The sequence below is a fragment of the Sinocyclocheilus rhinocerous genome, unplaced genomic scaffold, assembly GCF_001515625.1.
Source record: "Sinocyclocheilus rhinocerous isolate Xijiao unplaced genomic scaffold, SAMN03320098_v1.1 scaffold437, whole genome shotgun sequence".
NCBI classification, from domain to species: Eukaryota; Metazoa; Chordata; class Actinopteri; order Cypriniformes; family Cyprinidae; genus Sinocyclocheilus; species Sinocyclocheilus rhinocerous.
In genome coordinates this window covers 292757-309006 of record NW_015633198.1, presented here as the reverse complement: position 1 = coordinate 309006, position 16250 = coordinate 292757, and the positions used below count along the sequence as shown (strand labels likewise).

The 16250-nt window shown below is 40.0% G+C and overlaps 2 protein-coding genes across 2 annotated transcripts in view; both read left to right on the top strand.

The window, feature by feature from the left end:
- The window catches only part of LOC107743926 (60S ribosomal protein L15), a 7752-nt gene extending 6334 nt beyond the window's left edge, over window positions 1-1418 (top strand). Inside the window, exon 4 of the mRNA XM_016557380.1 lies at window positions 1059-1418. Within this exon, the coding sequence (XP_016412866.1) occupies window positions 1059-1364 (306 nt within the window). The 3' untranslated portion in view covers window positions 1365-1418. The remainder of the gene's footprint in view (window positions 1-1058) is intronic.
- A 3512-nt stretch (window positions 1419-4930) lies between these two features.
- LOC107743928 (nuclear receptor subfamily 1 group D member 2-like) lies at window positions 4931-15029 on the top strand. The gene is made up of 9 exons (XM_016557383.1): window positions 4931-5336; window positions 6457-6660; window positions 8439-8527; window positions 9062-9130; window positions 9221-9278; window positions 9763-10385; window positions 10459-10644; window positions 11605-11815; window positions 13099-15029. The coding sequence occupies exons 1-9, from the start codon at window positions 5318-5320 to the stop codon at window positions 13293-13295; spliced, it is 1656 nt and encodes a 551-aa protein (XP_016412869.1). The 5' UTR covers window positions 4931-5317; the 3' UTR covers window positions 13296-15029.
- Window positions 15030-16250: the final 1221 nt, after the last annotated feature.

Sequence of the window (16250 nt, the reverse complement as noted above, 5' to 3'; positions counted from 1 at the left end):
CGCGTTTCAGAAAGGCGGGGCATAGAGGCGAAACAATAATGTACAGTATGTGGAAAATAATGTGTTTTTTGAACCTTAAACCGCATAAACACATTTCATTACACCAAATGCACCAAATAATGTTCTTTTTAGCAGCATCATATGACCCCTTTAAATAAATGTAATGGTACTCTAAAGAAGAAACTAAAATAACCAGCAGGTGGCGGTAAATGTCTTCATGAGTCGATTCGTTCAAACGGCTGATTCATTCAGGAATTCAGTAAACGACTCGCTCTATGAACGGGCTACTGAATCATTGATTCACACGATTCGTTCAAAACTCGGATTCACTCAGAAACTAAACACCGCTGTGTTGCTCAGAGACGCACAACAGTTCTGCTGTGGCTGTTAGGTAATATTTTCGTTGGCAAAATTGTGTTTAAAATATAGCACAATATTAACTTATTTACTGAACTGTTGTATAAAATCACATTTGCACTCGTGTGATATCGCTTTTCATGTGATATAAATGAGACAAAAACAGAGGCATTTTTTTGCACCAATATCTTGAATTTTTAGGGCATAACTGCATGTATGGAGTTGTTGCCCTGCATCATATTCGTCAGCAGTCCACTGTATGAAATGTAAGATGATGCACGGGTCTGGGGGCGGGGCCAGTGCGTTAACTGCGTTAAAATATTTTAATCACGTTATTTTTTCATAACTAATTAACGCGTTAAACTGACAGCCCTGAAATTAAATGAGGTCCCCCTGCACTGGCTTTCTCCCATGTTGCCTCTCCATCCTAAACGTGTATGTCCTCAAGACTCTGTTCTGCTGCATTCAGATGTCACCACATGTCTTACATGGTTTTATTTTGACCATTCCCCATGGCTTCAGTATGCACTATTTGATGTCTAGGTGAAGTTTCTCACCTCTGCCTAATTAATTATCTCATGCATGTTCATAAATGGAACCAATTGCATAAAATGACATGTGCATTTGTTCACGTGTCCTCATGCATTTCATGTTCAGGTGTTCTGGTGTGGTTCTAATCCGTGCTGCTCGTGTGTTTTCAGGAGCGTGCGGGCCGTCACTGTGGAGGTCTGCGGGTGCTCAGCTCTTACTGGGTGGGTGAAGACTCCACATACAAGTTCTTCGAAGTGATCCTCATCGACACCTTCCACAAAGCCATCAGACGCAACCCCGACACGCAGTGGATCACCAAGGCTGTGCACAAGCACAGGGAAATGCGCGGGCTCACGTCTGCCGGCAAGAAGAGCCGTGGTTTGGGCAAGGGCCACAAGTTCCACCTCACCATCGGCGGCTCTCGGCACGCGGCCTGGAAGAGACGCAACACCCTGCAGCTGCACCGTTACCGCTAAACACAGCATGCTGCAACTGTACATTCACTCAAATAAAGTACCTTTGTATGCTCACATGGTGTGTCTTTATTGCGAGCTTGTAGATGAGCAGGAAAAGGCAGGTATTTACTCACCGGCTGGAATGAGCAGCATGTGTTATTATGATATACACCATGTAGTTTCCCCTTGTTCTCTTTGGGCTTTGAGGTTGAGATGTTTAGACTGCATATGTACTTCACTATATGTGACCCTGGAGCACAAAAGCAGTCTTAAGTCGCTGGGGTATATTTGTAGCAATAGCCAAAAATACATTGTATGGGTCAAAATGATCCATTTTTCTTTTATGCCAAAAATCATTAGGATATGAAGTAAAGATCATGTTCCGTGAAGATATTTTGTAAATTTCCTACCGTAAATAGATCAATTGATTAGTTATATGCATTGCTAAGAACTTCATTTGAACAACTTTAAAGATGATTTTCTCAATATTTAGATTTTTTTGCACCCTCAGATTCCAGATTTTCAAATAGTTGTATCTCAAAATATTGTCCTATCCTAACAAACCATACATCAATGGAAAGCTCATTTATTCAGCTTTCAGATGATGTATAAATCCCAATTTTGAAAAATTGTTTTTGATTTGTAATATGCATTGCTAAGAACTTCATTTGGACAACTTTAAAGGCGATTTTCTCAATATTTAGATTTTTTTGCACCCTCAGATTCCAGATTTTCAAATAGTTGTATCTCAGCCAAATATTGTCCGATCCTAACAAACCATACATCAATGGAAAGGATATTATTTATGCAGCTTTCAGATGTATAAATCTCAATTTTGAAAAATTTACCCTTATGACTGGTTTTGTGGTCCAGGGTCACATATATAATAATAATAACCTTGCTACACTGTATTAGGCTAACCGAGACTTGAATAAACGTCTGCTAAATGTAAAAAAAATATATATCCTAGTGTATTACATGTATATTCAGTATTATTTTTATTTATTTTTGTGGATCACCCCAAAAGGCTACCAAAAGATTTATGCTACTTCATGCCTCAATAGAAGCGTAAATGTCTCTGACTTGGGGTGCGCTGCAAACACTATTCTGGTGTAATCTAGAAACGGTCATGCAAAGAGCAATCTTCGATAAGTAAAAATGTCAACTATTCTAATAAAAAAAAAATAGTGAGAGAAAAACATGAAGAGAGAGGGGAAGTCACTAAAATCCACAGCTAGTTTATTTGACTAAAGCTGATGATGGAGTGGGAGTTGTGGAACCGCAAATGGAAATGATTATTAACTTGATAGATGTATAGTGCTTTTTGTGTTTGAGCAAAGCATTTTAAGCATTTTGGTTTAAAAACTAATTTAACTGTTCAGGGACATTAAGCAGTGGGACAGAATTCATTTTGGCAAATGCACGCGTTAAGACGGTTTCTGACACTTGGGTAACCACCAGAAAGTTTCTGGTCTCTGTTGACTCCAATAGTGTTTTTTTCCCCTCCATACTATGGAAGTCATGGGGGCACAGACACTGTTTGGTTACCAGCAGGCTATTGTTCCAAATACAGGTGCATCTCAATAAATTAGAATGTTATGGAAAAGTTCATTTATTTCAGTAATTCAACTCAAATTGTGAAACTCGTGTATTAAATAAATTCAATGCACACAGACTGAAGTAGTTTAAGTCTTTGGTTCTTTTAATTGTGATGATTTTGGCTCACATTTAACAAAAACCCACCAATTCGTTAAAGATAAAGCATGTGCACTAGTTGGCTATTATGCGATCCTGGCATTATATGATGAGATTTTAAAGGGATATTCACCCAAAAAATTAAATACTGTCATCATTTACTCAGTTTCAAGTTGTTCTGAACCTGTATGAATTTCGTTGTTCTCCTCAACATAAAAGAAGATATTTTGAAGAATATTCGTAACCACCAGAAAGTTTCTGGTCCCTGTTGACTCCTGTTTTTTTCTCTCTCTCCGTACTATGGAAGTCATGGGGGCACAGACACTGTTTGGTTACCAGTAGGCTATTGTTCCAAATACATACGTTTGCATTCAACAGCAGAATGAAACTAATTCAGGTTTAGAACAACAACTACATAACTTTAATTTTTGGGTGAACTATTCCTCCAAAGCAGCGTAATATAGCTGCTCTTGCCATTTGTGTCAATAATGTAAATTAAACATTAGAAAGAAAATCACTCACTGTCCTTGACCGAATCGCTTTTGTAAAATGATGTATATTGAATTTATACAGTGAAGACTATTCAGTCTATTTCTAGTCTATTTATTTTATACAATATATTTCTTATTCAGTGCTTTAAGTGTTTGTAGGTCAATTTCTTTGTTCTATTGTAATTCATGACTGTTTACTTGTCTTCAGTAAGTTTGTTTTTACATAGGCTAGTATTTTTTTTTGTTGAGATATTGGAATTGGTAACAAGAATTATGAAACTTTGATTGGATAAAAATCCTATGTTAAGCTATATCATTATTGTGACGGGGGGCCCTGCAGTAAGTCATAGCCCCGGGGCCCATTGAGGTCTTAATGCGGCCCTGAGTACGGCACGGCACGGCTCGGTTTGCGTTTCCACTGCAGTTTAGTACCGCTTTAGAGTGGGCGGGATTATCCACATGTCGTTATAGTTGCGCCGCCTCTACTGCCGCGACTCCTAAAAAACTTTTTCATTCCGTGTCGCCCCATCAACGTTTGCATTCAACAGCAGAATGAAACTCATTCAGGTTTAGAACAACAACAATATAATTTTAATTTTTGGGTGAACTATTCCTCCAAAGCAGCCTAATATAGCTGCTCTTGCCATTTGTGTCAATAATGTAAATTAAACATTAGAAAGAAAATCACTCACTGTCCTTGACCGAATCGCTTTTGTAAAATAATGTATATTGAATTTATACAGTGAAGACTATTCAGTCTATTTCTAGTCTATTTATTTTATACAATATATTTCTTATTCAGTGCTTTAAGTGTTTGTAGGTCAATTTCTTTGTTCTATGTAAGTTTGTTTTTACATAGGCTAGTATTTTTTTATTAAATTTTTTTTATTTTGAGATAGTGGAATTGGTAACAAGAATTATGAAACTTTGATTGGATAAAAATCCTATGTTAATCATTATTGTGACGGGGGGCCCTGCAGTAAGTCATAGCCCCGGGGCCCATTGAGGTCCTAATGCGGCCCTAAGCACGCTTGAGGTATTCGGCCAATCACAACGCACTGGATAGCTGGCCAATCAGAGCACACCTCGCTTTTCAGACCGATGAGCTTTGTAAAAATCGACGCGTTTCAGAAAGGCGGGGCATAGAGGAGAAACAATAATCTACAGTATGTGGAAAATAATGTGTTTTTTTTTTTACTTTAAACAGCATAAACACATTTCATTACACCAAATACACAAAATAATGTTCTTTTTAGCAACATCATATGACCCCTTTAAAAAGGCTACTGACCACGGAACCGTGTTTGGGGTCACCGGGCTGAGGCCCCGCAGCAGCAGTGGAAGTGTGTCAGTGGGTTATAATGCAGCTGGGGGCGGAGCCGGTCACGTGATCTGCAGACGCGCACTCCCACTCTGCGTTTATTCACATCTCAGTCTCCACTGCTGAGCTCTCACAGACGCTTTACTAGACGCAGAACCCCTCCGGTCTAGCCTCTTTAGCCGGTGCGGTTTTTATTATAGAGTTTGGACGAGTCTAATTATTTCAACTAAAACCGACGTGTGTATTTACTATTATTTTTATAAGACACCTGAGGTTTTGATTTTTGCTTCTTCTTTTTCTCAAGCAACACGGCGCTAATTGGTTGAGATTATCTGGTAGGTTTAGTTAGAAATGTTCCTCAGGTAGTGTGTGGTTATACTCGGATCACACAGCGACTAGAGTTGCTGCAAACTGAGTGAAAACGGCACAAACACACAGCTGACTGCGGCTCTAAGCTGTCGGAGGACATGGATTTCACAAAGGCTGGTAAGATCAGTCTGCTTTACACTTATCTTTGAATATGACTGTATAAGCGGTGATATCTTCAGTGTAGTCTTATTTTAATAAATGCCACCGAAACGTGTAGTTGCACGTGATGCTGTGAATGTTTACTGCGCATTGAGGTGTGGTTTGGGCTTTTATTGCTTTATTTGCAGCAGGAGAACTGTAACTAGGTTAACAGCGCCAGGCTTGTGTTGTTATGCCCTAGATTGTGGGTTACAGTCTCCCGACTCACATGGACCGCTCAGCCTAGCCATGTGCGTCTGTGTTTACGCGTCCTGTGCGTCTGCTCTGATTGGTCGAGAGAAGGCGTGACGTGCGTGTTGTATAATTTGCATGGCAGTATGGACGCGTCTGCAGCTGCTGATACACGTGAGGCGGCCAAGTCTGACCCACTTTTTGGCTTTTTTACGCTCCCAACAAGACATGCCTAGTACCCGTGGGGGCGGGGCTAAGGACACGTCAATCAACAGCTCAGCGGCACGACGTTTTTTTTTCTTTGTAAAGAATAATGCCATATTTAAAAATCAAATATTACACGGGTATATAGGGGTGAATTCAGGGTGATTGGGACACTTTTTGCCATTGAGATGAATTGGAAAAAGTGTCCCAATCAACATACACACATATATATATATATATGGCACATTAATGTTCGAAAAAAAGCTGTTTGTTGGTTTTCAGTATTGCATTAGAGTCGTATTGTTTGCTGGTAAGGGCTACACCCTGAAAGAGGTATTATGTAACGGTGTTACCTAACCATTGAGAGTAGGGCAGCAGAAATCAGGTCAACCCGTACAGACAGAGCACATACAGCCTGGTCCACTTTCTGACAATAAGACCGGCTGCTGCTTGAAATAAGACACGGGGGCAAAGAAAACCTTTGTAATTTCATCAGTAAATATCCACCTATATGGACTGCATTTACTGTTTATATATTTGTTTTCTATTATTAATGATAAAGACAATTGTCAGCAGATGCATGAAAAAGCTGGAATCAACCTCTAGGCCATGTCTCATTCTCATATGCTTTAGAATTTATATCTGCATATTAGGATCCACCTGATTTGGAAAATAATGAGTTGCTCTTCTGTGTGTCATCCAGCAGGTGGAGTGATAGCTTACATTAGCTCCGCGAGCTCGGCCTCCAGTCCCGAGTCGTGCCACAGCGACTCCTCCAGCAGCAGCTATCAGTCCTGCTCTCCACCCCACGCGGGGCAGGGCCAGCAGGGCGAGACCCTCGCTGTGGCCCCTCAGTCCCGCCCACGGAAGACACGGTCGCCCTCCGCAGCCAAAAGCGGCATTACAAGTGAGAGACTGATCTGAGTCAAAATAAAGACATCTGTGGAGTGTTTCATTCTGCAACTGATCACCTACACATATGACATATCTTATGGAACTATTTGAATATATATTACTCGTTTTCACATATATGTTGTCATAATGTAAATTAGTATATAATTAGTATGTCGTATAATTAGTATTATTATTATATACACTACCAGTTTTTAACAGTAATATTTTTAATGTTTTTATAGAATTCTCTTCTGCTCACCAAGCTTGCATTTATTTGATCCAAAATACAGGAAAAGCAGTAATATTGTGAAATATTTTTACTATTTAAAATAACTGCTTTCTATTTGAATATATTGTAAAATGTAATTTATTTCTGTGATCAAAGCTGAATTTTCAGCATCATTACTCCAGTCTTCAGTGTCACATGATCTTTCAGAAATAATTCTAATATGCTGATTTGCTGCTCAGGAAACATTTATTGTTATTATCAATATTTACAACAGTTTACTACATTTCAGGGTTTGTACAGCCTTTTGAGAGAGAAATTCAAGCAATTTTCAATGACTTACAAGCATTTCACACAACTGTTGCCAGCACTTTAAAGCTCCAAAATGATCCAATTTGAATGTTATTTTTAATGGGATGAACAAAATATACTGTGGTGAACAAACGCTTATGTAAAATAAAAAAAAATACATCAAATCACCATTATAACCTGTAGATGGCAGCAGAGGAGCACTTATTGGCTTACTCATTAATTTATACTTTTTCCTTTATATTTTGAAATTATAAAATAACAATTATAAAATCACTAGGCTATTATCAAATATTAAATCATCAAGAAGTCAGATTTTGACAGAGGTTTTGCTGTATGAAGTAAGAAAAATCACAAAATGCTTTGAAAACAAACAGTCAAATGTGTATAAACATAAAATAAACAAGATATGAACATGTAATATTATTAGTAACTGCACTTATTAATACAAAACAATAGTATTTTTTTCAAATCATATATATTTTTTCCATATCTCTCTGAAATTAAAAGAATACTGCACGTTGTAATTTCTATGAGTTAAGTCTATTTCTTATCAAAGCATTTGTCAGTAATACAGTTAAAATGGGGAAAGTATGTGAATGATTGCATTGCAGGCTGATTTAAGGTGTGCCCCTAAATTTTCTGCTTGTGCTCCTAAACATTTTCAGTCAGGGGCTGCAGTGCTCCTAGTAAAAATAGTTAGTCTGGAGCCCCGAGTAATGATGCAAAAAATTCAGCATTGAAATCACAGTTCAGTAAATTACATTTTGAAAGATATTCAAATAGAAAACAGTTATTTTGAATAGTAAAAATATTTCAAAATTTTACTGCTTTTGCTGTACTTCATCAAATAAATAAATGCAGGCTCGTTGAGAAGAGAATTATTTTTAAAAAACTTAAAAAAAAACTTTTGACTGGTAGTATATAAAATATGCTTTCTCATGTTTCCTGATGTACATGTATTTACATCCCCTATTGTTTTTTTTTTTTTAATAGAAATAATGCAGTTTGATATGTCAGGGAGTTCAAAATGGAACAGATTGTAGATTGGTCAGAATAATAAAAATAATGTGATGATGTTGATAGTAATGAGGCGAAGTTTTTGTTAACACTGCAAGATATTTGTCCATGTGTGCTTGATCATGTAGTAATGGTTTTCTAGCTGTTTGAGGAAACAGAAGGCAGCTGAGGAGAAAGCCGAACTGAGCGCAGAGCATTCCTTGTTCATCTGACCCTCTGTATTTCTGCTCCTGCAGAGATTAACGGGCTGGTGCTGCTATGTAAAGTGTGTGGAGATGTTGCGTCAGGATTTCACTATGGCGTTCACGCCTGTGAGGGATGCAAGGTGAGAAAACGTCAAGTGTTAGTGTGAGCCGGCAGCCACATTTCAGTATTTCATGATAAGAATTAGAGGTTTCATTTTGTTATTTCTGAGGTACAGAGAAGTAAGTCAAAAGCTCAGAAAGTGGTCTGAAAGTTTGTATTTTTCACTCTCATGTATGCTCGGGGTTTCTTTACTTCCCAGTGAAGGTCGTATTGCACTTTTATAGTGTCTGTTTCTGTGTTAAACTGTCACTGGTGTCACTGTTGTTGAATTAAATGGGGCCAATGTGACATGGCTGTCATGCCACATCTAGGTCACATCTACCTGTGCATCGTCCTGAAGGGACATGTCACTTTGCTTTATTTATAACTAAAAAGTCTCCTAGCCAGCAGCCTGTTTAACTATCAGAGCAAAGCTCCATGACAGAAGGGTGTCTTGAGTCCTGAGCGGGACACCTGCTCTCCATACCGACCCGAGGCTCGACACCTGTTACTCTCGGTGTGGGCTCTGTGACCCTGACACCGCTCTCTGTCTCTTTCACTTTTCCACCTGCAGGGTTTCTTCAGGAGGAGCATTCAGCAGAACATTCAGTATAAGAAGTGCCTTAAGAACGAAAGCTGTCCCGTCACGCAGATAGACAGACAGACAGAATATAGATAGACAGACGATAGATAGACAGACAGACATAATATAGATAGACATGCAGACAGACAGAATATAGATAGACAGTGCCGCTTTAAGAAGTGTCTGCTCGTGGGCATGTCCAGAGACGGTGAGCTCCAGCTGGCATTGTGTCCCAGATCCAAAAAATAATAAATAAAGCCTGTTATCTTGCATGAACATTTGAGCCAGATACATGTATAAGATGATAGATAGATAGATAGATAGACAGACAGACAGACAGACGATAGATTGACAGACAGACGATAGACAGACAGACAGAAGATAGATAGACAGACAGACAGAAGATAGATAGACAGACAGACAGACAGATGATAGACAGACAGACAGACAGATAGACAGACAGACGACAGACAGACGACAGATAGACAGACAGAAGATAGATAGACAGATGATAGACAGACAGACTGACAGATAGACAGAAGATAGACAGACAGACGATAGACAGACGATAGATAGACAGACAGAAGACAGACAGACAAAAGATAGACAGAAGATAGACAGACAGACGATAGATAGAAAGACAGACAAGAAGTTTCAGTCTGTTGGAGCCTGACCGTGTCTGTGCTCCTCAGCTGTGCGTTTCGGACGGATTCCCAAACGAGAGAAGCAGCGCATGCTGCTTGAGATGCAGAATGCCATGAACAACATGATGAACAACAGCCACGGCAGCCAGCCATCAGCCAGCGAAGCAGCTTCAGAGCACAGCGGCTCCGGCCCTTCTTCCCGCTCCCCCTCCACCTCCCCCAGGAGCCACCGGTCCGAATCCAGCCCCGACCCCAAGCTGCTGAGCGCCATGGATACAAGCACCAGCTCAGACTCCTCCAGCGCCACTGACAGCGGGGAGGAGGAGGTCATCGGCACAGTCACTAGAGCGCATCAGAAGACCTTCATGTACAATCAGGAGCAGGGCAGCGTGCCTTCAGAGGCCCCTAACAACTACAGCCATTACTCAGAGAAGACTCAGGCGGTCTGGAAGCAGCAGAGCAATGCATCCTCAGAGAGTGAACAAACGCCCCCATCAGGCTGTGCTCCTCAGGGGCCTGAAGACTCGGGCTGTCCTGTCAGACTGCCCAACAGCAGCTCCGCTGGACCGTCTCTGCAGAACCTCTCTCTGAGAGCTCATAATGACAATGAAACACGTTTCAACGGCAGCTGTAGTGTCCCAACATTTGCAAGGGTTAACAGGATGCACCTGGTGAGTTACACAGAGAACCCATACCGAAATGTCAGTGGGAGTCTATACAAGTACTCATGATTCTCATTCACAGGTTTGCCCCATGAACACATCGCCCTATGTGGATCCTCAGAAGTCGGGTCACAGTATTTGGGAGGAGTTCTCCATGAGCTTCACCCCAGCCGTCAGAGAGGTGGTGGAATTTGCAAAGCGCATCCCAGGATTCAAAGAGCTGTCCCAGCACGACCAGGTCAGCCTGCTGAAGGCCGGCACCTTCGAGGTATGAACAAAATACAACACAGTCTCCACACCAGGGTCAGACTTTAACGAGGACTTGTGGCAAAAATGCCACCAGCATGAACAAAAATGCCCCATAAATTCAAGACGAAGGGGCAAAAAATGTCCCAGCACTATTAAACAATGTATTAAGGCTGTTGCAATTAAAATGAAATGTGAAAATGAATACAAAGTGTAAATTCGTGGAATTATATTTAGATCCACTCACACTGCATCAGATTGTTTTTACGTGCTGTTTTGTGCAGCTTTGAGCCTTATAACCAACCACACGCGTTTCTGTTGGACTTGTTCTGTTGAAACGCCGGAGCTGTGTTGTGCGCATGCTCGCGAATTCCCTCATCATAAACAACACAGTGCAGATACATAAATATCCAAAGATTAATTTCGTAAATTCAGTGACTATAACGGGAGTTTTTGCATAACTTGTGCTAGACTAGACTAATGTCACGGGCCGACATGTTTGTCTGTGAAGCCAGAATGTGGCGTGCCCAAAACACAGATACGAAACAAAAATGTTTTTATATTGTTTTCTGTATCGATAATATTAATAATCATTATTACAATATAAAGAGCAATAATCTACAATAGTGATTTTTGTCATATGAGCTCCTGCTTTTTACGTATATAAGTTAGATTTTTTTTAAATTGTAGCCTATCTATTGTTATTGACAACTGTTTAAAATATTGATTAAAGTAATTGGGTAAATTTAAGTATTTGACATTATAGACAACATGGCGATTATAATAATAGGGTGATTTTAAAAACTGCCCTCATGAATGTAAAAAAATGCCCCTTAAAATCAATTCCAGCGGGCAAATATTGCCCCTTAATGGAACAGTTAATTTCTGGCCCTACACTGAATGAAACTGACTAAAATCATTGAGAGTCCTGTGAATTGACCGAATAGAATTCAGTTAGTTTGGTTTCTTGTTTGGCCTGTAGGTGCTGGTGGTGCGCTTTACATCCCTGTTCAATGTGAAGGAGCGCACGGTCACATTTCTGAGCGGCCGGAAGTACAGCGTGGAGGCGCTGCGCTCGATGGGTGCTGGAGATCTCCTCAACTCAATGTTTGACTTCACCGAGAAGCTGCAAGCGCTGAACCTCAGTGAGGAGGAGATGAGCCTCTTCACAGCTGTAGTGCTGGTGTCTGCAGGTATTAACTGCCATACCATTATGAGACCGTAGTTCTGTATCTGAGATAGGGCTGGGCCATTTTTCAGATTTTTATTGATTAATTTGAATTTAATGTTTTGCCACGATTTGAATTTTGAATAGAAATTTTACCAAACGTTAGAATTAGACACTTTAACTATGCCAATGATAACAGTAAAGAGAAAAGAACAATCCAGCCGCATGTCGGTGCACGTGATTAACTGCTCACGCTCATATCACACTCATTCTGCACTTTTGTGTTGATAAAGATGCGACGCGGCAGTGGAATAGGAAAAACCTGCAAGAAGATGAGAGTGAACTTCTTTAACTTGAGCGCAGTGTTTTTAGACTGCCGTTTCATGCATGAGACGCTACAAGAGACGCGAGCGCAAGAGTCAAACACGTCCATGTTTACACAGAAAAAACTAGCAGCGCAATCGAATAAAAAACCTGTGAAGAACTACTACTGTATGTCTGATATTTCATGTTTGCATCATGGTGACAGGTTGGAAGCTGCTGTTGTTTTTACAGAACATTTAAGCCCCGTTCACACCAAGGACGATAACTATAAAGATAACGATATTAGCGTCCATACCAGCGAACGATATCGTCTGTTTATTCTAAGCGCCCGCTCGTCTGTCGCTTTAAATTCTCAAGCTCGTTACAGCAGGATGGATTCTGATTGGCTGTCAATTTTTTTATCGTTCATCAGCTGGAGAAAAATCTAAGTTTTGAAAGTGATTCCAACGATATCGTTTCTCTGTGCCTTTATCGTTATAGTTGTGGTGTGGACTCTGCTATTCTTTAATATTGAGAACGATTTTTAGAACTATATGTTTATCGTTATCTTTATAGTTATCGTGCTTGGTGTGGACGGGGCTTTATAGTTCATAATAGTCTACTGGTGTTATACCTTCAGTCATTTAGAATTTGAATTACCTCGACTTTTGAGAATTTTTAAAGCATTTTCCTCGTATTATTTCTGAACATATAATATGTATAAGACAAGTTTGTACAAGATGTAGTTGTAGTTCATGCATCTTTTCTGCAAAGATATTTAACAAATGATTTGTTTACGTAGACAAGTTCATGTGTGGTGCACTTTCTTTAACTAGAGGGTTAATAAAGAAAAAGTTACTTGAATCATGTTGTTGTTACATTTTCAATTTGACTAGTTAAAAATCGTAAAAAATCGGCCAACGGTCAATTTTTTGCCATCTCGCCCAGCCCTAATCTGAGAGGATGCCTTGACTTACTGTGTTAAATGAATTGTGTTCCCCATAGATCGCTCCGGGCTCGAGAACATCTACTCTGTCGAGGCCCTTCAGGAAACTCTGATTCGAGCGCTGCGCAGCTTGATCACCAAGAACCACCCCAACGAGATCGCCATCTTCACTAAACTGCTCCTCAAGCTGCCGGACCTGCGCTCGCTCAACAACATGCACTCTGAGCAGCTCTTGGCCTTCAAGGTCCACCCCTGAGCACCCATCTTTAAGGGTTACTTAAGAATACTTTGTTCTTAAGAAGTAGAAGATACTTAAGAAGTCATTGTACTGTAAAGCGCCTCTGCTCATGCTAACGCACACAACTCGCTGACACAAACTGGAGGGGTTTCGTTGTAGATGCTTACGAGAGTTTGTACGATTACGCGGTTTGTGTGCGCACAGAGGCACCTTGAATTTGTTTCTAGATTTATGAATCTGCCTGTGCAATAAGTGACGCGTTCACTGGTTTTGTGATTGTTCCTTGTTGGTCTTTTAATACTTTCAGAGAAGAGGAAGTGAGGTATATCTTGTGGCCCGTATGAATGCTGTGTGTTGCTAAGGGGAGATTATGAAGGGATGTTCCCACAAACAAACGAGAAAAGAAGTACACAGAGCACAGTTTGGCATCCTTTCTAATTCGGAGAGAAGAAACAGCAAAAAGCGCCAACTAAGAAATGGAAGAATGTGGAACGAGCTGCTAATCTGAGCTTTTTTGGCAGAAAGACACAGGAATGTTTAATGAGTAGATGTATTTTTATAGTTAGTTTTCTGTCTTAAAATCTGTAGTTAAATGCAGAGGAAGCCACTCTTAGGCCTGAAACATTATGTAAGCATGTGAACACAAATGCTTCTTGATGCAGTGGATGGCTGCGTTACAAAATGCGTTAAACCGCGCATGGCACGCTGATGCTGTATGCAGTGGACACTGACACACTGTCTTTTTACAGTCAGTTTTCTCTTCCAGGTCGACTACCGCAATGATGGAGCAACAGTTTGAAGAGAATCTTGCCGAGCAATTTGAAGCTAGTTCAGCTGTTGACACATTTATAGCTAGCTAGCTACTTGGTTCATTAGCACAGACATTTGAAGTCGACTGTTGCCCGCTAGAGTGCTAGTTACCGTCAAGATTCAATCAGACCGCAGGCTTGGCCAAGCATTTGCATTCTTGAATAGAGTATGTTTCTGATTTTAGATCTGCGTAGTGGTGCATCTGTGTATATGTCCTGATTCGTAGGGCTTTTAGTAATGACACAGTGTTTGATGATGCTAAATGACAAAAGAGGAGTTGGACATAACGCGTTTTATCACTGTAAGAATTGTGCATGCTTCTCCCCGGTGCTGATGGGACTCAAAGCCATCCACGGTGAAGTCATAATGTCTGCATGTATAGCTGAGGCCACACCCTAACTGATTTCATGCATCTATCTGACTATCATCATTGTTTTTGCTTTTGGGTAAGTCTGTTCAGTGAAAGTTCTTGTAGAATTATTGCGTCTGTGTTCAGCTGCAGTAAGCAAATAGTGTGCATACTCAAGCACCGCTGGACCAGACAGGAAGAGGAAACAGGAAACAGGAAATGGTAACACCGGCAATGCCTCTCATCACCCTGGCAGCTCTGGGCATCTGAACTCTTCTCGGGTCGGTTTTGATATCAAAGCTGCTGTAGATGAATAGTGAAGAAAAGACGTATCTTTGTTTGGTGTTGGTGTTCTGCTCTCATTGTTCAGCCTGTGGCTCACTCAGTGTCATTGTTGTGTTGCCATAATCCAGTCTGTCAGTTTTCTTCTGTGAAAGCATTGTAAGATAGCTAGATTTCTATATATGAATATATAATATAATTAAATACATATAAAATAAGAAAATAAACAGATAAATGCTGGACTCAATCTTTCCATGCGTTTAGTCATTTTTGCACCCGTTTGTCACAAGTACAAATGTACAGACAAAACCACTGAAAAAATAGTGTACATCCGCAAGCACCGCTGGACCAGACAGGAAGAGGAAACAGGAAACAGGAAATGGTAACACCGGCAATGCCTCTCATCACCCTGGCAGCTCTGGGCATTTGAACTCTTCTCGGGTCGGTTTTGATATCAAAGCTGCTGTAGATGAATAGTGAAGAAAAGACGTATCTTTGTTTGGTGTTGGTGTTCTGCTCTCATTGTTCAGCCTGTGGCTCACTCAGTGTCATTGTTGTGTTGCCATAATCCAGTCTGTCAGTTTTCTTCTGTGAAAGCATTGTAAGATAGCTAGATTTCTATATATGAATATATAATATAATTAAATACATATAAAATAAGAAAATAAACAGATAAATGCTGGACTCAATCTTTCCATGCGTTTAGTCATTTTTGCACCCGTTTGTCACAAGTACAAATGTACAGACAAAACCACTGAAGTCAAATGCTATCATTTTGAAGTTTGGAATCTTTATGTTTTAATGTTTTTGATGAAGTCTCTTATGCTCACCAGGGCTGCATTTGTTAGATTGTAAAAACAGTATTATTAAGAAAAATTACAGTTTAAAATAACTCGGCTGGACCAGACAGGAAGAGGAAACAGGAAACAGGAAATGGTAACACCGGCAATGCCTCTCATCACCCTGGCAGCTCTGGGCATTTGAACTCTTCTCGGGTCGGTTTTGATATCAAAGCTGCTGTAGATGAATAGTGAAGAAAAGACGTATCTTTGTTTGGTGTTGGTGTTCTGCTCTCATTGTTCAGCCTGTGGCTCACTCAGTGTCATTGTTGTGTTGCCATAATCCAGTCTGTCAGTTTTCTTCTGTGAAAGCATTGTAAGATAGCTAGATTTCTATATATGAATATATAATATAATTAAATACATATAAAATAAGAAAATAAACAGATAAATGCTGGACTCAATCTTTCCATGCGTTTAGTCATTTTTGCACCCGTTTGTCACAAGTACAAATGTACAGACAAAACCACTGAAGTCAAATGCTATCATTTTGAAGTTTGGAATCTTTATGTTTTAATGTTTTTGATGAAGTCTCTTATGCTCACCAGGGCTGCATTTGTTAGATTGTAAAAACAGTATTATTAAGAAAAATTACAGTTTAAAATAACTCGGTGTTATTCATTTCACTTGTAGCGCCCCCTGTAGGTACAGTTTTTTGGGGGGGACTTTTGATGTTTTCTGAGATCTATCTCA